This window comes from Bos mutus, chromosome 6, assembly GCF_027580195.1.
Source record: "Bos mutus isolate GX-2022 chromosome 6, NWIPB_WYAK_1.1, whole genome shotgun sequence".
Taxonomy (NCBI): domain Eukaryota; kingdom Metazoa; phylum Chordata; class Mammalia; order Artiodactyla; family Bovidae; genus Bos; species Bos mutus.
The window spans coordinates 66,663,254-66,690,175 of NC_091622.1; the positions used below are offsets into that span (position 1 = coordinate 66,663,254).

Below are 26,922 nucleotides of genomic sequence, written 5' to 3' on the forward strand. Positions count from 1 at the left end.
ATGCACGTATTAACTTTATAATAAAAGGATAAATTTCAGTATCTTTTCTCAAAAGAATATTACTAAACAACTTGTAGAAATGTTCATGATATAGTGTTAAACAGAAAAAGCAGATAGCTAAACACTATTTATGTTACACTATTTATGTTATCATCCTGTCTGATTAGAAATGTTGCATATGTGCATGGAAAGGATAAATACTTTAATATTAAACATTTTAAGTTTTTAGTGGTAGGATCATCAGTATATGGATTTTTCTTTGTATTCTGTAATTTTGCCTAATTTATTTTCTTAATGAGAATAAAAAGGCAGTATTTATAAATTTTGTTTAGTAGCAAAAATAATTTATGTCAGCAGTTTTGCTTTAAAATAATGTTTTCCAGCCCTTGCCCAATCTCAGTATCCTACTGCAGAGCCTAGGTTCTTTCTTAATATTTAACAATGCTCCCAGAGTTGTGTAACCATCCAGAACAGGCTTTGCCAGCTCCGCAATAGAGAAGCAGCCAGTGCCTGAAAACAACCATCTACTGCTTGGCAAAGCTTAGGTTCTAGCCCCAGCTCTACACCAAATTGCCAGTGAGAACTTGGCAGAGATCTTTCTGAGTTTCGTTTCCCCTTCCATAGAGTGGAGATGCTAAAACCTGTCCTGACTTCTATAGTGATTCTCTATGGGGAGTTAATGAAAAATACACACAAAGTAATATTGAAGGCTGTGAAGATTTACACAAATTCAAGTTGACGATCAGAGAAGGCAATGGCAACCCACACCAGTACTCTTGCCTGGAGAATCCCATGGACGGAGGGGCCTGGTGGGCTGCAGTTCATGGGGTCACGAAGAGTCAGACACAACTGAGCGACTTCACTTTCACTTTTCACTTTCATGCATTGGAAAAGGAAATGGCAACCCACTCCAGTGTTCTTGCCTGGAGAATCCCAGGGATGGGGGAGCCTGATGGGCTGCCATCTATGGGGTCACACAGGGTCGGACACAACTGAAGCGACTTAGTAGCAGCCAAGTTGATAATGTAATTATATAACTACCAAGCTCAGAAAGAGACAACCATCAACTTTCTAAGGGAGACAAAGAGAGCTAACATGCTTAAAGTAATCTTTCTTTAAGCCTTCCCTCCTTGAACTGTCACTTTGAGAACTCAATTTTGTCAGAGCAACTATTTAATAATTATCTTTAGAGGGTCATAAGCTAACTGTAATTGCCATGAAGACCAAAACAGAGCTGAACAAAACTGTCGCTATGTGTGCCCGTAGCAAACAAACACAAGGAACGATTGTTAAAACGACTGTTATCAACTTACAGAGAAAATACAACACTTCCTCAGGAAGCAACAATTTCACTAAGGAGGTCGTTATTATCCTAGTCATTATCATCACCTTTACAATTCACAGAAAATTCGCAAAGGGGCCATAATAAAGTAAAATCTCAATTAATCAAAAGGCAGTTAATAAACCATCGAATAACCAAATATATTCTCCAGACTCATTTTTTTAGCCAAACATTTTACAATAAAACAGTGATATAAATGCCAGAAAAATAAAGGTCCTAAGAGCAAAACTACTACTTTTTGAATGAAGCTACTCCATTCCCAATGACCAGAACTAGGAATATTTTTTAAATAAACTTAAAGTATGGATTATAACAATAAAGTCATATATATTAAAACCCTAGAGCACCACAAGACCCTACATCATCAAAGAAAATTTTCTCTAGAATCGATGTGTTATACTGATCAAGGGTAAGAATGAAGACTTTCTGCAATGGTTGGAAGCCTTAATGCGTTATCCTCCCCCTTTTACCCACTCAATCAGAAAGTATTCTGAATTCTAAAAATTGACCATAAAAATTAATAAATTATGATTACCTGCAGGTTTCCTTGACCTTTATGTTAGGGTACCTCACTCAAATATTTGTTTCTCAGGAAATGCAATCTGATGAGAATGGAATTTCTCAGAAAATGGATGCTGATGAGAAGCCTTTGGGGAAAGTCTGAATTAGAGTTTCATCTTCCATAAAATCTGTTGTGATTTCACCATCTATTACATGTATTGACTATATTTTAAACCATTATGTTAGCCATAAGCATTTATTTCCTTGTACATACATCTACGTTTGCATATGATTATTCCACTTTACCAATTCTTCTCTAAGCTTCTTAAAAGCAGAGAACTTTCTCTGCTCTTTACATCCTTGGGACAAAGCAAATACAAAATTTGATGGAAACAATAATGAGTAAACATACAAAGAGGCAAATAAGTATTTCTAACCCAGCACTTGAGGTCCCCTGGATTCTAATTACACAGGAATTTTGTCAGTCACAATGTCTATTTGAAATTTAGGATAATTTTTTCCCTGCTTTTCTTACAAATCTATGTCTTATACCCAACAGAACACATTAAAACTACTGATATTTTTACTTTAAACAATGTGAAGATAGCATAATCTAATCTTTACTTAATATTTTTGTTTCTCAACCCTTGTTGAGCATGTGCTATATGCCATATAGCTTGCTGCAGTGTGAAGGCAAGGAAGAAAAGAGGAAGGATGGAAGGCAGGCTTCCAGCCCTAAAGAAGTTAATAAGAGAGCCCTGTAAGTAACAAAAATCCAACATGACAATTTTGTGTGTATAAAGGCCAACTCTGTGGAGTCAGGAGATTCATGAAAGCTCTCCAAAGCAGGGAATATGTGACTGGGTTTTGAAGGATGAGTAGGAGTTTACTAAGGTAGTGGTGGAAATGAGTACTCCTGGCAGAAGAAACACCATCTGAAGAAGGTAAGGAATGAAGAAAAGAGCAAATATTTCTAATGACTAGAATTAGGATGCCTGGGTGCTTGTGGCTTCCCCTCAGCACTCATGTAATGTGGAACACTTTTCGTGAGTGCCCTGACCCATTATTGTATTATGATCCAGTTATCAGTGTCTGTCCCAACAGACTTGAGATCAGGTACCAGTGAGCTCTGATTTTTATGTTTCCAGCAACTTACATAATGCCTGGCTCATAAAACCTTCCAAAAAAGTTTTGCTTTACTTTTGATATTTAGTTTATTGCACAAACACTACTCTCAAAACCTAAACATCTATACTCTATCATCATTGTGATGATCACATTTAAATACTATTTTTTAACAGCACAATGTGTACATTTCTTAATCCCAATTTCCTTTAGAACAATTTTATCAATTCCCAAGAATGTGCTTTGAAAAGAGATTTCATTCGATTTATGGATTTATTTTGAGAGAATCAACACACCTAATACATTAAAATTTTTAATTACCTGACAAGGGACATCTCTTCATTTATTGATAGCTTTTAAAGTCTACTATATATGTTTTAAGTCTTTATAATTTTCATTAAACAAGCTATGCATATTTCTAGTTAAATATATTCTATGTATTTAAATTTGTATTTGTAAATAAGATTTTTTTAACATATTGTCTCACCAGTTACTACTGATTTATAGGAGAGGTGTCTATATATGTATTTTGTAGCCTATCATCTTACTGAACTTTAGCTTTAATAGTTTTAAATTGATCCATTTACATTTTCTAGGTAGACGATACCTTAAGTAATGATAATTTTATCTCTTCAAAATGTGTATCTTGTTTATTTTTCTCATTTCATTCTACTCATCTCATGAGTAGAAGTTATAGAACGCTGCTAAATAATAGATACTATATCCTGCTTCTGTTTCAGTCCCTAGAATTTCTCCTATTTCTCTCACTGGTTCCAGATAAATTTTCTTTATTGTGTTAAGGAAGTTTTCTTATATAAGTAATTTCCTCTTCTTTCAAGAATATACATTAAACTTCACCAGTTACCTTTCATCAGCTAAAGCTAAGTTTATTTGTAACTGGGAACATTTGTAACATTTGAGAACTATTACATGTAATTATAAGTACTTGCTTCACACTCTAGAGTATCTATATTACCATAATTCAAAATCTTGGCATAATGGTTGTCTGCTGATGGGAAGGTACACGCTATTTTTCCTTTGAGGGAATGTAGGAAAGTGCCAGCTGTTTGATTACTGCCATAGCCAAAACTTAAAATATGACAGTCTAAATTCCCATGCACTCTTATGTCAGGTGATGGGCTCTAGCACTATGTGGATTTATCCCGCTGAACTACTGATGGGGACACAGTAGGAAACAAAGCAAAGTTTCTATCTAAGACAATCACTGGCACATAATAGGTACCAAGTAAGTCTTTATTGAATAATACATAAAAATATCTAGGGTACAGTAGCTTTTTTGGAGGTAGTTTTGGACCCCTTTTTAAAATCATGTCCATAAGTTTTAGTCAATTTAAGTTTTACTTTTCAATTTAAATTTAGGCATTTGTTTATGTAGAAAATAATCTATTTTATCCAGACTTTTAAGTTTTTAGCACTATTAATTTCATAGCTTAAAAAATTACCTCCATGAAAAAGAGAAAGATCTATAATAGTGTCTTGCTATTATCGTCAAAGAGTTATTTGATATTTCTCCCCCTTCCCACCCCTTTTTTTTTTTTTTTTTTTTTTTCATTTCTAAGGGTAGGGTCCTTAATTTATTTATTTATTTGTTTATTTATTTTTTTACTAGCCCGCCCCGGTCCGCGGGCCGCCTAGTCGCGCTCGGGTCCCGCCCTGCGGGCTGCGCAGCCTGATGACGTCAGGGCAGCCGGCTTCCCTCCTTAATTTAAACTTATTAATTTTTAACTTTATTTGACTGTGACCAGAGAATGTATACTTTTTTGCCTAATTGAGATTATTTTTGTGATCAATATGTACCAATATTCTAAGAGTAGGGGAAAGAGGGTGTATTTTCTATGCAGCGGTCCCCAACCTTTTGGGCACCAGGGACCAATTTCGTGGAAGACAATTTTCCCAAGGACCAGGGTCGAGGGGGATGGTTTGGTAATGATTCAAGGGCGTTACATTTACTGTACACTTTATTTCTATTGTTACTACATCTGCTTCACCCCAGGTCATCAAGCATTAGATCCTAGAGGCTGGGGACCCCTGCACTATGGGATATAAAGTATAATCAATAATTATTAGGTCTTTTATTTACAGTTAACACCATGATGCTTAACCACCACCATTCTCTTTTATCCGCCTGCTTCATTTAACAAAACTGTAAGTAACATTTATAGAAAGGACAGTAAGTGAAAGAATGAATATAGTGGAACAAATTGACTGAGGGATATATAAACAGAAAAGGTCAAGGAGTGAAAAGCTAGTTATAAGATATGTCTTTAACAGTAGGAACATTTTAAAAGCTCAGTTTAATAAAGTCTAACTTTCTGATACAGAATGAAAGCACAAATATTTAAAATCCTGTAATCTTGGCATTATGTATGTATGTATGTATGCATACATTATGTATGTATGTATATATATACATAATATATATATTATGTATGGACGGATGGATGGATGGATGGATGTGAGAGTTGGACTGTGAAGAAAGCTGAGTGCCGAAGAATTGACGCTTTTAAACTGTGATGTTGGAGAAGACTCTTGAGAGTCGCTTGGACTGCAAGGAGATCCAACCAGTCCATTCTGAAGGAGATCAGCCCTGGGATTTCTTTGGAAGGAATGATGCTAAAGCGGAAACTCCAGTACTTTGGCCACCTCATGCAAAGAGTTGACTCATTGGAAAAGACTCTGATGCTGGGAGGGATTGGGGGCAGGAGGAGAAGGGGACAACAGAGGATGAGATGGCTGGATGGCATCACTGACTCGATGGACGTGAGTCTGAGCGAACTCCGGGAGTTGGTGATGGACAGGGAGGCCTGGGGTGCTGCAATTCATGGGGTCGCAAAGAGTCGGACACGACTGAGTGACTGAACTGAACTGAATCTTGGCACAATAAACATGATAAAGAGTAGTTTTAAGTTTATAAAAATAAAGTGAAAAAAGTGAAAGTGTCAGTCACTCAGTGGTTCCTGACTCTTGGTGACCCTGTGGACTTCTCCAGGCTTCTCTGTCCATGGAATTCTCCAGGCAAGAATACCCACAAGAGTGGGTAGCCATTCCCTTCTACAGGGCATCTTCCTGACTCAGGGATCAAACCCAAGTCTCCTGCCTTGCAAGCAGATTCTTTAGATTCTTTACCTTCTGAGCCACCAGGGAGGCCAGGAAAATAAAACTATCAAATAATTGATAAGTTTTTTAAAGTCTAATTAAATTATACATGCCTATCATGGAGAAATAAAAGAAAGCAAGATAATTTAAATTCTGGCTCCATCACATAATAGTAATATGTTACCTTGAGAGAGTTATTAAACCTCTTTAGACCACTTATCTCTAAAAGGAAGTGTGCAGGTTGCTACAATAATGTTTGTAAAGTAACTAACATTTAAAAAGTTCTTAAATGTCTCCAATGAGTTGGAGCTCATATTTTCAGGGAGTTTTATTAAGATTTACATGAATTTGACAGTGTTCCATCTTCAAATATCTTAAAAAGAAAGAAAACCTAGTATATGATACTTCCTTTGAGGAAAGACACATCTGAACAAAGGTATTGTTTTGACTTCTAAAAATGAACTTGAAGGTAAACAACAAGGACCTACTGTATAGCACAGGGATCTCTACTCAATATCTTTTAATAACCCAAACGGAACAGAATCTGAAAAAAAATATATATATATGTATCATATGTATATACATACATTCATATGTTTTATGTATATATATATAACTGAATCATTTTGTTGTACACTAGAAACTAAGACAATATTGTAAATCAACTATACTTATATTTGTAAAAAATAAACTTTAAATTTGCAAAAAGGCAGTATTTACTATGCTATGATATTCAGATTAGCAGGACCATATTGCCAGACTTTATTTAGTGTTATTTTTAACTAAAACTGTATCTTTAACTAAACTGTGTTTAGTAGAATACTCATTTATCTGTCAAAAATACAGAGAAATCAATAAAAATAAAACCATCAGTTGTTGCTAGAAAGCATATACCATGGAAAACAAAGCAAATGCTGATGCATTAATAAATCAAAACAGAGGTATAAACATATGTGAAAATATAATTTTAATTACCACTGAGTTCTTACCTTTGGTTGCTTAAGCACTGTATCTGTGTCTTCCAGAAACAGAAGTCAGTGGTGTATCCAAAGCAAACAGGGATATAGTGTAAATCCGGACATTGTCAAAATCCAGGTCCTAATTTTTAAAAGAAATAAATATGCTGATCTTTTTCCTTTCTTTAAACATGTACAAACAGCTAGTTTTCTTAATCATTCCCAAGGAAAGAAACAGTTCTGTGGCATTGACAAAGGAGGATTTTCATGAGCCAGTATTGGATTTGCGGATTTATATACAGATGAAAATAACAGCAAAGCACCATTATCCTTTGCTAGAGCCCAAGCTTATTAATATGTGACAGATTTAGGAACAAAAGGGGTTTTCTTATACTATACCTCTTAACAAATTTGCAATTAAGCTTAACCAAAGGTAATATCGGCTAATGAATTTTATTAAAGTTCTGTTTTCAATTTATCCAGCATTACAATCTGGATAGAATTATAGGCTTTTACAAATTATGACTAAAATTTTAAATATAGTGCCATCATAATAAAACTATTAAAATAAAAATAAGGTGTACTTATTTATTCATTGACCCATTTAATGTGTGTTTTGTGGAAGAGCTGCATGTCTCATATCTAGTCAGAAATAAAATTGGATGAGTCTGAGCATCCCTGAATGAGGCATACTTTAGGTGTGGCAATAAGATATGCCAGTTAGTGTCCAAATATTATTCTAATGACCAAACAGTAAATTTTCCTCAGAGTTTTTAATCCAATATTTGATAGTTTACATACTCACTAAGGGCTTCCCTGGTGGCTCAGCTAGTAAAGAATCTGTCTGCAAATGCAGGAGACCGTGGTTCAATTGCTGGTTTAGGAAGAACTCCTGGAGAAGGGAATGGCTATCCACTCCAGTATTCTGGCCTGGAGAATTCCATGGACTCTATAGTCCATGGGATCACAAAGAGTTGGACATGACCGAGCAGCTTTCACTTCACTTCACATACTCACAAAATTTTTTTCTGATTTATTACTGTAGACTTCCTTAATAGCTTAGTTAGAGATCTCTTCTTGGAAGTAAGGATTTTTCAGAAAATTATACTTGTCTAATAATAAAGAACCTTTTGTTCTTAAATTCAATGTTCACTTTACTTCCGTCTCTCTTACAGGAACTATGGCTCCCTTTAGGTTGGGGTGGTGTCTGTGACACCACACTAAGTTTACACACAGAGGTTTTGGAGTCACAGGCCTGGTTTGAACCTCAGCTCCAAGTTCACCAGCTCTGAGACTAGAGCATGGTAGTGAACCCTCTGGGCCTCAGTTTCAGTTTCCATGGAATGGACATGATAATACCTTGAAGATCTGAGGATTAAAACGAGATATAGTAATATGAAGAGTTTATTACACTTTCTAAAACATGGTAAACACTTGATAAGTGACTATTAAACATTTTTAAAGATAAATAGCAGAGTTAAACTTTATTTTACAATAATTGGTCTACTATCAGAAATGTGTATGCTTTCTTTTAAAAGTTGAAAATATATTTTCTTGAAAATTCCCTGACTGTCCAGTGGTTAGGACTCCACACTTCCAGTGCCAGGAGCCCAGATTCTATCCCTGGTCAGGGCACTAAGATCCTATACGTCACATGGCATGGCCAAAAAGAAGTTAAAAAAAAAAAAACATTTGCTGCTCAGTAAATATCTTATTTAGAGTAATCTTTTTCTAATCTTACCTCATACACCAAGTGAAAGTCATGCCCAGCGCTTTGTGACTGACCCCACGGACTGTACAGTTTATGTAATTCTCCATGCCAGAATACTGGAGTGGATAGTCTTTCCCTTCTCCAGAGGATCTTCCCAACCCAAGGATCGAACCCAGGTCTTCCACACTGCAGGCAGATTCTTTACCAGCTGAGCCACAAGAGAAGCCCAAAAACACTGGAATGGGTAACCTATCCCTACTCCAGTGGATCTTCCCAACCCAAGAATCAAACTGGGGTCTCCTGTATTGCAGGAAAATTCTTTACCAATGAGCTATGAGGGAAGCCCAAAGATATAACTAAAACAAATATACCTAAAAATAAAACAAGATGACAAGATTAGGAACTCCTTCCCTCATAGTGCCATTCATTTTCCCCTGGATTGCTTGTTAGTTGAAATACTCTTAGAATGATTCAATGAATTAAATAAGAAAGTTGAAGCAATAACTCTGATACCTTTCTTCCTCCTGCCAACTCAACCCCTGGTTGACACAAAACTTCACAGAACTTGCCATTATAAAATAGCTATTCCCCAATGAATCACACACACACACACCCCATAAGAAGCTCTCGTTTATTTTATCTTCCCTTACTAGCTTACACTGCCTTTGTGCACCTTTCCTACTCCAAAACTATAATTAAAGATGAAGTGAATATTTTTGATTCTTGGGATGACACTTACTAGTTGTGCAGTCTTGAGAAAATGACTTAATCTTTCTGAGCCTCAATTTCCTTATCTGTAAAATGGAAATATAATACCTCCCTCAGTACATTTTTGTGAGAAAAATGGAGCAAGATTACAGCATATGATACACTCATGGTGTATATAAGAGGACACTTAATAATGCACTCTCTCTCCTTTCGCTTTCCTCTAAACTGGAGCTTTGCAGCACATTGCTTAGGCCTTACCTGTATTCAACATGTTGCAGTTGGACTTTTGATAGCAGGTACATGTGGCTATTAAATAACTAATAGGTAAAGATACAGAGCTATTTTTTATACCTTGTTTCTAAACAATTTATTACATAATTCTAGCAGAGTGTGACCAAATAAAATAATTCTCTTTAGTTTTTTAAAATGAAAATCGGTATTTTCTGTGTGTACAGTACTTAACAATGTGAAATAATAGTCCTTCACAAAGGCGTAGAATTCATTCAACATGTAATTCCCGAGCACCACACTATGCTGGGTGCTATTCTAAGGTCTGGGAGCACACCCACAAGCCCTTTCCTTAGAGATTATCCACGAGAAGGAGACAGGCAAAGCAAGAGGTGCTTACGAAAGAGTGTGAAAGAGAGCTAAGGAAGCACACCAAAGAAGCCCTAAGATTGGGAGAGGAAAAGAGTTGGTCAAGAAAACTTGTGGGGGAAAATTATCTCTGCTGAAATTGAAGGTAAGTAGGAATGTTGTTTTTGTATATACAACACACATACCAGGATACTTTTCTGATTTACCCAAATTTAAAAGGGTAAAAGCATGTTTCATCTTATTTCATTTTGTTTTCGCCTCCAAAGTACAATTAACTTGACCCAGTCTACCAATGGGTTTCTTTTCCTGGGACCTGCAGTAACCTTGACTGATGGAAAGAACATAGCCAGACTGGATTATCTGTTTAGTAGGCTACTTTTAGTCTGGTTCCCAGCCTTGCTTTGTCAGCTCCCTCTAAATCTTTATAATCCTATTTAAACTGCCTCTAACTGTAGATGCTCATTTGTGTGACATTGATTCTTTTGCATTTTCATTTCAAAAAAATTGTGTGATGTAAAGGATTCTGGCACTTGGCCCTAAATTATTAAATATTTGATAGTGTGTCTTCCAGCACACCAAGACCTGCAGTGAGAATGGTCTGAGATGTCTTCTCAGCACTTATAACCATAATAATTAAATCTGGTGTAAAGTAAAAGTCACTAAGTAGTGTCTGACTCTTTGTGACCCCATGGACTATACACTCCATGGAATTCTCCTGGCAAGAATACTGGAGTGGGTAGCTTTTCCCTTCTCTAGGGGATCTTCCCAACCCAGGAATCAAACCCAGGTTTCCTGCATTGCAGGCAGATTCTTCACCAGCTGAGCTACATTGTTTAATGTCTGTCTCTCCTATAAAAACTGTAAACTCCACAAGGGACTGTGTCTGTGTTATTCACGACTGTATCTTTAGTGTTTAGCTCAATACCATGCATAATCATTCATTTAACAGATATTCAGTGCCAGGCTCCTTTCTAAGCACTAAGAAGTTTAATAGTAAACAAAACTAAGTTCCCACCCTCATAGAGGGTACATTCTAATGGGATAGGATGGCACAAGACAATAAACTAAGCAGTAAACACAGAAGTCAGACAGTGATTAATAATATGATAAAATAAGGCAGTGGGGAGAAGATGATTTGGAGATAAGGCAGGACAGTTTCAGATGGGATATTCAAGGAAGACCTCACCTAGCTGAGACCTCAATATAGGCACAGAGCTAGTCAAGCCTAGTTCCGGGGGGACAGATCCTGCCTGGCAAGAAAACATGTGCAAAGCTCAAAAACAGGACTGCCTTAGAGTATTTAAAGAACATCAAAGAGGTCAGATGGCTAAGTTAGAGGAAGCAAAGACAGGAGGGGAAGGAGTTAAGGTCTTAGAGGACAGATCATGTGAAGAACAGTTAGGAGGCTATGACAGCAATTCAGTGAGAGATGGCAGTGGTTCAGACCAGGATGGCAGATGTGGAGATGATGAAAAGGGGATGTATTTTTAAGACAGAGACAATAAGATTTGCTGACTGACTACATGGAGGCAGGGGTGGGGGGCGGTGTGAGTGAAAGAATGAAATCAAGGTGGACTTTAGATTTTTTGATCTATGAAACCAAATAATAGGTTGTAATTTAATGAGATAGGAAGGCATCATGAAGAACAGGATGGGGATAGAGGGAGATTGGGGGTTCTGTTTGGAAAATAAGGAGTTAGTGCATATCAGTGCATCAGTAATATTCATTGAAATAGATGAATGAAAAACTTACGTATTTTCCTGTACCAAATTTACTTTATTATTCAGGATTCCAGAAAGAGAAAGTAGAGGCTGTACAGTTTTGAGAGTAGCAATACTGATAAACAGTAGAACTGCCTTCCACTGCCCTTTGAACACAAAAGTTCTTAAATCCCATTAGCATAGTTTGGGGGTCCAGGACCCCATGATACTATAACATGATGTGGTATATACATGAAAATATGTTCTTTTCTGAAATGATCCATGATTTTCATCAATTTACCACTCCCAAATAGCTAGTATGTATCCACATTAATATAACATACATTTATTAAATATCTTTTCACTCTTCTTCATTCAGTAAACTCAGAGTTCAAAATACATAAAATGTGCAAGATTGACAAAATGCTAGTGTCCTTATTCAGTTAAGAAAAAAATGGGGAGTGTTACATGCCAGGCACTGGGATAGGGAGTGTGCATATCACTCCCTATGAGAAGCAATCTGGCTTAATAGTCAGGAATATCAGCTTTGGATGTCAGATACACTTTGGTTCAAAATCCAGTTCTTCTACTTGCTAACTGTGTTACCGAGGCAAGTTATAAAACTTCTCTATTTCATATATCATATAATAGGGAATCTGAAAAAGTGACACAAATGAATTTATATACATACTACTATATATATAATAGCTAAGCAGTAAAGACCTACTGTATAGCAGGAGAACTACAATACAATAACCTATAATGGAAAATAATCTGAAAAAGAATATATGTATAACTGAATCATTCTGCTATACACTTCAGTCAGTTCAGTTCAGTCACTCAGTCGTGTCTGACTCTGCAACCCCATTTAATGTAGCATGCCACGCTTCCCTGTCCATCACCAACTCTCGGAGCCTACTCAAACTCATGTCCATTAAGTCCGTGATGCCATTCAACCATCTCATCCTCTGTCATCCCCTTCTCCTCCTGCCATCAATCTTTCCCAGAATAAGAGTCTTTTCAAATGAATCAATTCTTTGCATCAGGTGGCCAAAATATTGGAATTTCAGCTTCAGCATCAGTCCTTCCAATGCATATTCAAGACTGATTTCCTTTAGGATGGACTGACTGGATCTCCTTGCATTCCAAGGGACTCTCAAGAGTCTTCTCCAACACCGCAGTTCAAAAGCATCAATTCTTCAGCGTTCAGCTTTCTTTACAGTCCAACTCTCACATCCATACATGACTACTGGAAAAACCATAGCTTTGACGAGACGGACCTTTGTTGGCAAAGTAATGTCTCTGCTTTTGAATATGCTGTCTAGGTTGGTCATAACTTTCCTTCCAAGGAGCAAGCGTCTTTTAATTTCATGGCTGCAGTCACCATCTGCAGTGATTTTGGAGCCCAGAAAAAAAAAGTCTGACACTGTTTCCACTGTTTCCCCATCAATTTACCATGAAGTGATGGGACGAGATGCCATGATCTTAGTTTTTTGAATGTTGAGTTTTAAGCCAGCTTTTTCACTCTCCTCTTTCAAGAGGCTCTAGTTCTTCATTTTCTGCCCTAAGTGTGGTGTCATCTGACACACACAGTAAATTAACTATACTTCAATTTTTTTAAATATTTTTAAGTCTTCTCTATTTCTTAGTTAAAAGATATATCTAACATAGTAAGTAACCTTTCTTCCACAATGAGGTGTTCAATATATGGCTATGTGTGCAGGCTCAGTCACTCAGTCCTGTCCAACTCTTTGTGATCCCACGGACTGTAGCCTGCCAGGCTCCTCTGTCCATGGGATTTTCCAGACAAGAACACTGGAATGGGTTGTCATTTCCTACTCCAGAGAATCTTCCCAACCTAGGGATCAAATCTGAATCTCCTGAGTCTCCTACACTGGCAGGTGGATGCTTTACCACTGAGTCACCTGGGAAGCCCTCAATACGTGGTGAGATTCCTGCTAATGAGCAAACTGACTCCTTAATTATAATTTAGGTTTTCAGGTAGATCTGTTTATAGGGAGAGCACACACTAATTACAGATCATAAGCATCCAACCTGTAAAACCAGACCTACTGAATGAATATAATAGGATTTTAGAGCCTACAGAATCACAGCCCTACCCATAAGAAGTGTACGTACCTAAGTTACCATTGTGCTATTGTAACTGAAATTACACAACTCTTCATAAACCATCATGCAATTTAAAGGAAAACATTTATTATTACTGAATTTAACTGATCTTAAAAAACTGATCAAATTTTGATTAATTTTCATATATCTAAAAGAAGCTGAGTAGTAAAATTTTAGCATCTGATGTTAACAGTTGCTTAGAATACCAAACAGACTTTGGAGTCAAACTAATGTAGAGTTGCACACTGGCTCTGCCAATTAGCAAGTGTTTGTTTTTATCAGTATAGTTGATAGTTGAAGGGATCCTTTTTATCAATTAGTGGTATGGCAACCCACTCCAGTGTTCTTGCCTGGAGAATCCCATGGACAGAGGAGCCTGGTGGGCTGCCGTCTATGGGGTCGCACAGAGTCGGACACGACTGAAGCAACTTAGCAGCAGCAGCAGCTGCAGAGATATTCTACACAAAACTCTTCCCACAGGTATAGCATACATTAGAACCTCAATTATGACAACTATTAAGATATTATTTACTAAAAGGTCCTGGAGTTCACTATTAATTAATAATTACTGTTAGAGTATCAAATTTATGGTTATGTGTGGGGTGTGTGTGTGCATGGAGGACCATTTCCTACTCGAGGGGATCTTCCCCACCCAGGGATAAAAGCTGTGTCTCTTGCATCTCCTGCATTGGTAGGCAGATTCTTTACCACTAGCACCACCTGGGAAGCCCACAAAATTTCTAGTTAAACAACATAATCAAATATAGAAGGGCTCCAAAGGATTCAGAGTAGGGAAGGAACCTATCACGGAGGAGAGAGGGTTGTGTATTACTGACAGCAGTGCCAAGAGAAATAACACTTGAGTCATCACAGATTATCAATTTCTATGTGGAGAAACTTTGTACTGTTTGCTTGTCAATACAAGTCATAAAATGATGCTTAGATTCAGAAATAAATCATGAATTTTAAATATCATGTTCAGGGACTTTCCTGGTAGTCCAGGGAACCAGGTTCAGTCCTTGGTCAGGGAACTAAGATCCCACATGCCTGGGAACAGTTAAGCCCGTGCACCACAACTGCTGAACCCAAATGCCTTAGCTACAGAAGCCTGTGTGCCTGGAGCCCATGCTCTGCAATAAGAGAAGCCACCACAATGAGTAGCCCCCACCCTCCACAACTAGAAAAAGACCCCCGCAGCAATGAAGATCCAGTGCAGCCAAAGATAAATAAGTAAATAATAAAAAATTTTATTTAAAAAAGCAGAAAAATGTGATCTATAATCAGGAGGAAAACCACTCAATAGTTGCAGATCTAGATTTATATATCATCTCAAAGATACATTTTTCATTAAAAAAAAAAATCCAATTAGCAAATGGGTTAAGAGCACAGACTCTGAGGCCTTAGTTAGCATCCCAGCTCCACCACTTACTAGCTATATGTTCACAGGCAAGTTTTTGAATCTCTATGTGCCTCCCTTTTGTTATCTGTAAAGTGAGGATTAAGAATAGTTTCTATCTATTATGATAATTTAAAAAGCAAATATTCATAAAGGTCTCAGAATATTTGTCCATATAAATGCTACATATGTGTCAGTTAACTAAGTAATAAATAAATAGTACTTTAGATCCCTGTTGACTCTCATCACCAATCTTTGATAAGGTAAAATTTTCAACTCTAAGGTATAAACAAAACATTTAAATAGAAATCTAAGCTTTACAGTAATCCAAGTTTGGCATAAATCTCCCTTCCTTCCAACTTTCACCTCCCCATGCTATTCCTTCTCCACCAAGCCAATCACATGTGAAAGTGTGTACTTTGTATTGTTTTGTTTCCTGATCTTAGCATCTTAACTCCTCATCCTCCTCCTGTTTCAGCCTAAGAATAAGAAAAGCAAGATCGAGCCTCTGCTATGCAACTCCTAGGTAACAAATAGCGCTGCTCATGATTACCTACAGCAAAGGTAAGATAGGCAGACAAGAGTATTTCCTTCCCTGCCGAAGCCCCATAGCACAGAGGCACCCCATTCCTGTGGTGAGAGTTTTACCAGGAATTATACCCATATCTGCATAATGGTGCATAATGCTGCATAATGACCTGCTACCAAGCCTTCCAATGTATAGCTGGTTAAATTACTTAATCTCATTCTTTTCCTCTGATCTCTCCTCTGTAAACTAGGGGTTAACAGACTATGTTGTGGGATATAACGAGATAATACACATAAAGTGCCTACATATGCATGGTGAAGTAAGACTATCATAAACGTTCGGTTCAGTTCAATTCAATCGCTCAGTCGTGTCCAACTCTTTGCGACCCCAGGAATCGCAGCAGGCCAGGCCTCCCTGTCCATCACCAGTCCCGGAGTTCACTCAGACTCACGTCCATCGAGTCAGTGATGCCATCCAGCCATCTCATCCTCTGTCGTCCCCTTCTCCTCCTGCCCCCAATCCCTCCCAGCATCAGAGTCTTTTCCAATGAGTCAACTCTTCGCATGAAGTGGCCAAAGTATTGGAGTTTCAGCTTTAGCCTCAGTCTTTCCAATGAACACCCAGGACTGATCTCCTTTAGGATGGACTGGTTGGATCTCCTTGCCGTCCAAGGGACTCTCAAGAGTCTTCTCCAACACCACAGTTCAAAAGCATCAATTCTTCGGCGCTCAGCTTTCTTTAGAGTCCAGCTCTCACATCCATACATGACCACTGGAAAAACCATAGCCTTGACTAGAAGGACCTTTTTTGGCAAAGTAATGTCTCTGCTTTTTAATATGCTATCTAGGTTGGTCATAACGTTCCTTCCAAGGAGTAAGCGTCTTTTAATTTCATGGCTGCAATCACCATATGCAGTGATTTTGGAGCCCCAAAAAATAAAATCATAAACGTTAGTTATTACTATTTTGTAGGAATTAGTCGTTTCAGTTTGAGCATTGCCTTTCTTTTAGGGTTTAGGGCAATAACTATATGACTTAGGAAAGGGAGAGACGGAAGGTGGCAGTTTGAGCCTAGGGATTTAGGGAAAAGCTGATAATAATACAAAACAACAAACTCTCTTCTCAAGCCGCCAGAATAAACTTTACTTGGTAATCAGAGCAGAATCCAGGGGCCACAACTTCCCTGCAAAGCCGCGAACACCCAAAGCAGGGCCCTCAGAATCCCCCGGCAGAAGGCATTTCGACCAGGGAAGAGCCTGAAGTGGGCCTCAGCACAGACTTTTACATCACAAAATTTCCAGGGAGTTGACCTGGCTGGCGACTTCCACGCTCCGAGAGACGCTTTACCCCGCGAAGTGTGCCTGTGCTTCTGTTCTGCTTGGGTCCAGCAGCGGTCCCCAGGGGGCGTCCTCGCACCAACCCTCGATACCTGCGCGGGCGGACTGCAGCCTCCGCCCGCTCTGTGGGAATCAGCACCCAACCCCGCGGCTCGGGGGCGTGGCTCTAGCGGAGGCCCCACCCCGCCGCCCCCATTGGCTGAGGCTGCCTGGGGCCGGGGTCTGCGCGCCACAGTCCGAGACCCTTCAGCTCCGCCCCAACGCGGTTACATGGGGAGCAGGAGAAGACCGGTTGCTTGAGGAGCGAGCTTCTGCGCCTGGGAAGCCCCGTCGCGGGTCATGGGGGGACAGGTGAGGCTGCCGCCCGGAGAGCCCTGCCGAGAAGGTGAGTGTCTGCTCCGGGCAGGAGGACTTGGCGTCCGGATGGCGATGAGACCCGGCGGGCGGTCGCGGGTACTTGTGGAGTCCAGAAAGGGAAACGCCGACTCTTAACGTACTCATTCATGCATTTATTCATTCTCTCAGCTGTCTACAGATATTTATTGGTGCCAACAATATGCCAGACTCTATGGGAATGCCTGAGTCGAACAAGATATACGTGGCTTCCCACTCCCACTCTAGAAGACAGGTCCATGTAAATTATGAAGAGCTGAGTGTCTTGACGGGGTGTTCAGGGTGTTGTGGGAAGACTCCCAAGTTTCATCCGAGAAAGACGCTTCCACTGACTCGGACTCACTTCCAGAGTCCGTGGTCGACGTCATCCCGTGGGCAGAGGGCGCGGCCGTGGACCCGGGGTGGGGGGGTCCAGTCTTGCGCCCCGCACTGGCTTGGCGAAGCTCAAGAACGGTAGAGGGTCAGGCGCCCTGAACACCCTCGGGGGAGGACGCTGAACAAGGCTGGGCTGCCCACCTCCCTCCTCTTTCTTTGAGAGGTGAAAACGCCTCCAACCTCTGTAGCCTCGCGTCTGAGTCGCTGCAGTCACTTGGCTGCTTAAGGCGAGACCGGAACTGGGCGCGATCATTTGTAGGTTTCTCACTGCTCTGTGGCCTAGGTTTTTGCCTCCACCCTCTTCGGCTAAAGTCTTAGGGCGCCGCCCCTTGCTCTTTGCTCATGGGCTTTCTACAACTTCAGTACCGAAGGCTCATGTAACTCGGGATGAAACTAAGGACCTGGGGACCAGGCAGGCGGGGAGGGGGCGCGGGCGGACAGTTTGTATCAGGTGAAATCACAGTTTTCAGTTTGTACAGAGTCCAGAGGAAAGCTGATTTCTGGTTTACCCAGTAAGGATGTAAAGAGGGAGGGGGCAATGAGAGGCGTGGCAAGAACTCTACCTTCCCAAAACTGCAGGCAAATCCCCCGAGTTTCTCTTCCCTTGGCTCTCCCAGCTTATTCCTTGATGTGGAGAGGTATTGTTTGTTTTGTTTTTAAGGTAGAACGCAGTGAACTAGTCAGAACGGTGCCAGGAAGAGAAAGAACGAACACAGAGTAAAATGCCTGAACAATTCACAAACTATTAGAAAGTTGTAGTTTTGAAAGTGGTTATGAGGCAGTAGGATCTAGAATTATTTCCTAGATAGTCAATCTTTGTCTAAAGAATTCCTAAACCAGTAAGTCAAACTGTTACTAACATGTCCACTGTTACTAACACATCCACCCAAGGAGGATGTGTGAATTAACCTGCTTGTTTGAACTTAGGGATGATTTTCCTGCTTTGCTTGTATATTTAGTTCCAACAAGAAATGTTCAAGCTTCATGTTTAATCATTGTTTTTTAGTCATTAAGTTCTGTAAGACTCTTTGTGACTCCACGGACTGTAGCCACCAGGCTCCTCTGTCCGTGAAATTCTCCAAGCAAGAATACTGGAGTGGATTGCCATTTCCTTCTCTAGAGGATCTTCCCAATCTAGGGATGGAACTCAAGTCTCCTGCTTTGGCAAGTGGATTCTTTACCAATGAACCACCAAGGAAGCCCTCCATGTTTAATACCAAGGGTTAACTGTAGTAATTAATTGTGTGGGACTCTGGTGGCATCACGAACTCAATGGACATAAGTTTGAGCAACCTCGGGGAGATGGTGAAGGACAAGGAACCTTGGCGTGATGCAGTCCATGGGGTTGCAAAGAGTTGGACACACGACTGAGCACGCGACTGAGACTGAACAACAACTGGGGGAAAAGACTTGAGAGAAACCAGAATTATCAGTGAAACTTCCCTGGTGACTCAGTGGTGAAGAATCTGCCTGCAATGTAGGAAATGCAGATGACTCCAATTCGATCCCTGGATCAGGAAGATCGCCTGGAGGAGGGAATGGCAACCCACTCCAGTCTTTTTGCCTGGAGAATCCCACGGACAGAGGATCCTGGTGGGCTGCAGTCCATGGAGTTGCAAAGAATCCGACATGACTGAAGCAGCTGAGAACACAGGCAGTCTTCTCAGCTATGACACCCTCCTTAAGTCTTTCTTCGTCTGTAAATTGAGAATAATTCCTACAGTTTAGTTTGAGGAGTAGATGCAGGTGGGATTTTATATGAAGCAAACACTTCAGAGTCTGACCTGACATGGAGTAAAGGATCCATTTTTCATTTGTTCACTTATTCAAATGACATTGACCTAGGTTCTATTAATAGAACAGAGAGATTTGCAAGACAGTCTGGGCCTAGAGGCCCAAATAATTGAATAAGTCTTCATAATTAGGAATGAAACCAAGTACAAAATTATTTGAGACTTTTTATTTTTGTGGGTACCCATCCGCATTCTCTGGCCTCTTGGATGCAATGGTATATGTTAATGATTCTGAGATTTTACTTTTTTTTTTTTTTAACTTTACAATATTGTATTGGTTTTGCCATATATCAAAATGAATCTGCCACAGGTAGACATGTGTTCCCCATCCTGAACCCTCCTCCCTTCTCCGTCTCCGTACCATCCCTCTGGGTCGTCCCGGTGCACCAGGCCCAAGCATCCAGTATCCTGCATCAAGCCTGGTCTGGCGACTCGTTTCATATATATTATACATGTTTCAATGCCATTCTCCCAAATCATCCCACCCTCTCCCTCTCCCACAGAGTCCAAAAGACTATTCTATACATCACTGTCTCTTTTGCTGTCTCGTATACAGGGTTATGAAATGTTCCTTTGGTATCTCTGATTTTCTTGAAGAGATCTCTAGTCTTTCGCATTCTGTTGTTTTCCTCTATTTCTTTGCATTGATCGCTGAAGAACTCTTTCTTATCTCTTCTTGCTATTCTTTGGAACTCTGCATTCAGATGCTTATATCTTTCCTTTTCTCCTTTGCTTTTCGCTTCTCTTGTTTTCACAGCTATTTGTAAGGCCTCCCCAGACAGCCATCTTGCTTTTTTGCATCTCTTTTCAATGGGGATGGTCTTGATCCCTGTCTCCTGTACAATGTCAGGAACCTCAGTCCATAGTTCATCAGGCACTCTATCAGATCTAGGCCCTAAATCTATTTCTCACTTCCACTGTATAATCATAAGGGATTTGATTTAGGTCATACCTGAATGGTCTAGTGGTTTTCCCTACTTTCTTCAATTTAAGTCTGAATTTGGCAATGAGGAGTTCATGATATGAGCCACAGTCAGCTCCTGGTCTTGTTTTTGCTGACTGTATGGAGCTTCTCCATCTTCGGCTGCAAAGAATATAATCAATCTGATTTCGGTGTTGACCATCTGGTGATGTCCATGTATAGAGTCTTCTCTTGTGTTGTTGGAGGAGGGTGTTTGTTATGACCAGTGCATTTTCTTGGCAAAACTCTATTAGTCTTTGCCCTGCTTCATTCCGTATTCCAAGGCCAAATTTGCCTGTTACTCCAGGTGTTTCTTGACTTCCTACTTTTGCATTCCAGTCCCCTATAATGAAAAGGACATCTTTTTTGGGTGTTATTTCTAAAAGGTCTTATAGGTCTTCATAGAACCATTCAATTTCAGCTTCTTCAGCGTTACTGGTTGAGGCATAGACTTGGATTACTGTGATACTGAATGGTTTGCTTTGGAAATGAACAGAGATCATTCTGTCGTTTTTGAGATTACATCCAAGTACTGCATTTCATACTCTTTTGTTGACCATGATGGCTACTCCATTTCTTCTAAGGGATTCCTGCCCGCAGTAGTAGATATAATGGTCATCTGAATTAAATTCACCCATTCCAGTCCATTTCAGTTCGCTGATTCCTAAAATGTCGACGTTCACTCTTGCCATCTCTTGTTTGACCACTTCCAATTTGCCTTGATTCAGGGATCTGACATTCCAGGTTCCTATGCAATATTGCTGTTTACAGCATCGGACCTTGCTTCTATCACCAGTCACATCCACAGCTGGGTATTCTTTTTGCTTTGGCTCCATCCCTTCATTCTTTCTGGAGTTATTTCTCCACTGATCTCCAGTAGCATATTGGGCACCTACTGACCTGGGGAGTTTCTCTTTCAGTATCCTATCATTTTGACTTTTCATACTGTTCATGGGGTTCTTAAGGCAAGAATACTGAAGTGGTTTGCCATTCCCTTCTCCAGTGGACCACATTCTGTCAGATCTCTCCACCATGACCTGCCCATCTTGGGTTGCCCCATGGGCATGGCTTAGTTTCATTGAGTTAGACAAGGCTGTGGTCCTAGTGTGATTAGATTGACTAGTTTTCTGTGAGTATGGTTTCAGTGTGTCTGCCCTCTGATGCCCTCTTGCAACACCTACTGTCTTACTTGCAAGAATACACAGAAGAACTGTACAAAAAAGATCTTCATGACCCAGATAATCACGATGGTGTGATCACTGACCTAGAGCCAGACATCCTCAAATGTGAAGTCAAGTGGGCCTTAGAAAGCATCACTACGAACAAAGCTAGTGGAGGTGATAGAATTCCAGTTGAGCTATTCCAAATCCTGAAAGATGATGCTGTGAAAATGGGGCACTCAATATGCCAGCGAATTTGGAAAACTCAGCAGTGGTCACAGGACTGGAAAAGATCAGTTTTCATTCCAATCCCAAAGAAAGGCAATGCCAAAGAATGCTCAAACTACCGCACAATTGCACTCATCTCACACGTTAGTAAAGTAATGCTCAAAATTCTCCAAGCCAGGCTTCAGCAATATGTGAACCATGAACTTCCTGATGTTCAAGCTGGTTTTAGAAAAGGCAGAGGAACCAGAGATCAAATTGCCAACATCCGCTGGATCATGGAAAAAGCAAGAGAGTTCCAGAAAAACATCTATTTCTGCTTTATTGACTATGCCAAAGCCTTTGACTGTGTGGATCACAATAAACTGTGGAAAATTCTGAAAGAGATGGGAATACCAGACCACCTAATCTGCCTCTTGAGAAATCTGTATGCAGGTCAGGAAGCAACAGTTAGAACTGGACATGGAAGAACAGACTGGTTCCAAATAGGAAAAGGAGTACGTCAAGGCTGTATATTGTCACCCTGCTTATTTAACTTATATGCAGAGTACATCATGAGAAATGCTGGACTGGAAGAAACACAAACTGGAATCAAGATTGCCGGGAGAAATATCAATAACATCAGATATGCAGATGACACCACCCTTATGGCAGAAAGTGAAGAGGAACTCAAAAGCCTCTTGATGAAAGTGAAAGTGGAGAGTGAAAAAGTTGGCTTAAAGCTCAACATTCAGAAAACAAAGATCATGGCATCTAGTCCCATCACTTTATGGGAAATAGATGGAGAAACAGTGGAAACAGTGTCAGACTTTATTTTTCTGGGCTCCAAAATCACTGCAGATGGTGACTGCAGCCATGAAATTAAAAGACACTTACTCCTTGGAAGGAAAGTTATGACCAACCTAGATAGCATATTCAAAAGCAGAGACATTACTTTGCCAACAAAGGTTCGTCTAGTCAAGGCTATGGTTTTTCCTGTGGTCATGTATGGATGTGAGAGTTGGACTGTGAAGAAGGCTGAGCGCCAAAGAATTGATGCTTTTAAACTGTGGTTTTGGAGAAGACTCTTGAGAGTCCCTTGGACTGCAAGGAGATCCAACCAGTCCATTCTGAAGGAGATCAGCCCTGGGATTTCTTTGGAAGGAATGATGCTAAAGCTGAAACTCCAGTACTTTGGCCACCTCATGCGAAGAGTTGACTCATTGGAAAAGACTCTGATGCTGGGAGGGATTGGGAGCAAGAGGAAAAGGGGATGACAGAGGATGAGATGGCTGGATGGCATCACTGACTCGATGGACGTGAGTTTGAGTGAACTCCGGGAGTTGGTGATGGACAGGGAGGCCTGGCGTGCTGCGATTCATGGGGTGGCAAAGAGTCAGACACGACTCTGATCTGAGCAACTGATCTGATCTGATACAGGGTTATTGTTACCATCTTTCTAAATTCCATATATATGCCTTAGTATACTGTATTGGTGTTTTTCTTTCTGGCTTACTTCACTCTGTATACTAGGCTCCAGTTTCATCCACCTCATTAGAACTGATTCTAACGTATTCTTGTTAATGGCTGAGTAATACTCCATTGTGTATATGTACCACAGCTTTCTTATCCATTCATCTTATGATGGACATCTAGGTTGCTTCCATGTCCTGGCTATTATAAACAGTGCTGCAATGAACATTGGGGTACACATGTCTCTTTCAATTCTGGTTTCCTCAGTGTGTATCCCAGCAGTGGGATTGCTGGATCATAAGGCAATTCTATTCCCAGTTTAAGGAATCTCCACACTGTTCTCCATAGTGGCTGTACTAGTTTGCATTCCCACCAACAGTGTAAGAGGGTTCCCTTTTTTCCACACCCTCTCCAGCATTTATTGCTTGTAGACTTTTGGATCACAGCCATTCTGACTGGCGTGAAATGGTACCTCATAGTGGTTTTGATTTGCATTTCTCTGATAATGAGTGATGTTGAGCATCTTTTCATGTGTTTGTTAGCCATCTGTATGTTTTCTTTGGAGAAATGTCTATTTAGTTCTTTGGCACATTTTTTGATTTGGTCATTTATTTTTCTGGAATTGAGCTGTAGGAGTTGCTTGTATATTTTTGAGATTAGTTGTTTGTCAGTTGCTCCATTTGCTATTATTTTCTTCCATTCTAAAGGCTGTCTTTTCAACTTGCTTATAGTTTCCTTTGTTGTGCAGAAGCTTTTAAGTTTAATTAGGTCCCATTTGTTTATTTTTGTTTTTATTTCCAGTATTCTGGGAGGTGGGTCATAGAGGATCCTTCTGTGATGTATGTCGGAGAGTGTTTTGCCTATGTTCTCCTCTAGGAGTTTTATAGTTTCTGGTCTTACGTTTAGATCTTTAATCCATTTTGAGTTTATTTTTGTGTATGGTGTTAGAAAGTGTTCTAGTTTCATTCTTTTACAAGTGGTTGACCAGTTTTCCCAGCACCACTTGTTAAAGAGATTGTCTTTAATCCATTGTATATTCTTGCCTCCTTTGTCAAAGATAAGGTGTCCATATATGTGTGGATTTATCTCTGGGCTTTCTATTTTGTTCCATTGATCTATATTTCTGTCTTTGTGCCAGTACCATACTGTGAGATTTTACTCTTAAAAAAACCATATCATAAACGTTTCTCAAAATTCCACCAAATGAATATAATTTTATTAGCAGGGCAAGCTGTATTTTCTATATAAAATATAGCTTCTTTTATATTACACTAAAATAGACATTCTCCAGATTTCTACAAGAAAGTTAAAAGCATAAGTTTTTTTTTCCAAGTTTAAGTGCTCTAAGTGCTGAAATTTAAGTGCTCTAAGCTAGTAAAAATTCTTCACTTAAGGTTGTTCAGAAAACAATATGTTTGAATTGCAGCAGTTTATGTAGGAAATCTGATGGTCAACAGTCCTCATAGAGTATTTGGCTTCCAAACATACTGATAGTGGGATGATCTTGTTTAGAGATACAAATTTTTAACTTAAAAAAAATCAATAGTATCTGCTCAGTTTTATTTGGATTAATTGAAATAATGGGCTTCTTACCCAGTCCTGTCACAGTTTATTTCCAAACTTCCAGTTTATAGCAAAATTATTTCTCATTCTGCTCCAAATTTTCTCTCCATTTCTCCCAAAATTTTTTCTCATTCCTATTCTACTCTCCTTATTCTTGTCTTTTTGTTAGTTTTCTCAATAAAATTGTCAGTTTCCGTGAGAACAAGACCTGTTTCAGTTTCAAGACCTGTTTACCTGCCTTGTTGATCACTGTCTCCCACATTCCTAGAGCAGGCCGGGCACACAGAAAGTATAATAAGAATTTAAGTGCTGATGAATGGTTGCCCAACATGGTGCTTTGTATGGTAGTTTGGGCTCCCCAGGTGGTGCTAGTGGTAAAGAACCTGCCTGCCAATGCAGGAGACACAGGAGATGCGGGTTCAATCCCTGAGTCTGGGAGATCCCTTGGAGAAGGAAATGGCAACCCACTCTAGTATTCTTGACTGAAGAATTCCATGGACAGAGGAGCTTGGCTGGCTACAGTCCTTAGGGTCACAAAGAGTTGGACACAACTGAAGTGACTTAGTACACGCATGGTAGTTTGTTGAGTAAATGAAATAGATCTGTGGATATACAGTGTTGTTACAAAGCCATAATTAAGCTGTAAGAGGACATTTGTTTGGTTGGCAGTGTTTAATTATACAGTGGAAAGTGAGAAATTAGGTTGGAAAGGCAGAGAAGGCTTTCCAAGGAGGTGAGAGTTCAGTGAAGACAAGGAGCTAGCCACACCAGCCACTACTAGGAGTAACAAGTGAAGGCTACTTAATTAAAAGCTTCTAAGATGAGAAGAAATTAAGCCTATTAAAGAAAGAAGGGAGAAAATTAGGAAATGAGGTTACAGAGATACATGGAGATAGGATTCTATAGGCCATTTTAGACTGTGGTGGGGATTTGGAAAGGGAAGCCATTGTAGAATTTTGGAAGGAGAATTTTGGAAGGACACAAAAGGATGGACTTAACTAAAGGCTTATTTCACCTGAGCTTATGTCTTACTACTCTTTGACCTCATCTCATACCATCTCTCTTCTCTCATCAGCCAACCTGGCTAGTAAAGTTCCTTTTACCCTCCTCAAGTAAATTCCCACATCTGGGTGTTTGCATTTACTTTTAGCAGAGAGGTTTTTCTATTCAATGCTCTCTTAAAAAATACTCCTTTATGCTGCTTTTACTCCTTTCCATGGCAGTCAACATATTCTGTAGTTTTTAGTTCACTTGTTTATTTTCCCCCATTTAGAATGACTGTAGTAGAGCAGGAATTTTACTTTACTCACAGTTGTAACCCCAGCTTCTAGAAAATGCCTGACAGATGGTAGATGCTCAATAAAAACATATTGAATCAGAGAATGAAAAGTGTTGTTTCAGAGAATGAGTGAGAGAGAGTAATGCAACGTAATGTCAGAGGTGAGCAAGCTTCAGAACATGTAAACCTCTTTAAAAATTAAAAATTCAAATTTTGTTACAACTGCCATGAAAAATCATGGGGAATTAAGCAGGGGAGTGATGTAATCTGATTCACACTGGTTGATATTTGGAGAATAAATTGTAATAGACAGAAGAGATTTCATTCATTCTTTCCTTCGCTAATATAAACAGGCAAGTGTATCAGTCAGCTAGGGGCTTCCCTGGTGGCTCAGCAGTAAAGAATCTGGCTGCAAGGCAGGAGATGTGGGTTTGATCCCTGAATCGGGAAGGTCCCCTGGAGAAGGAAATGGTAACCCACTCCAGTATTCTTGCCTGGGAAATCCCATGGACAGAGGAGCCTGGCTGGGGTTGTAAGAGTCAGGCACAACTTAGCGATTAAACCACCAAACC

General features: G+C 39.7%; 1 protein-coding gene across 1 annotated transcript in view; it reads left to right on the forward strand.

Moving 5' to 3' along the window:
- Positions 1-17,352: 17,352 nt before the first annotated feature.
- NIPAL1 (NIPA like domain containing 1) overlaps positions 17,353-26,922 on the forward strand; it is a 31,608-nt gene continuing 22,038 nt past the window's right edge. Inside the window, exon 1 of the mRNA XM_005904586.2 lies at positions 17,353-17,534. Within this exon, the coding sequence (XP_005904648.1) occupies positions 17,489-17,534 (46 nt within the window). The 5' untranslated portion in view covers positions 17,353-17,488. The remainder of the gene's footprint in view (positions 17,535-26,922) is intronic.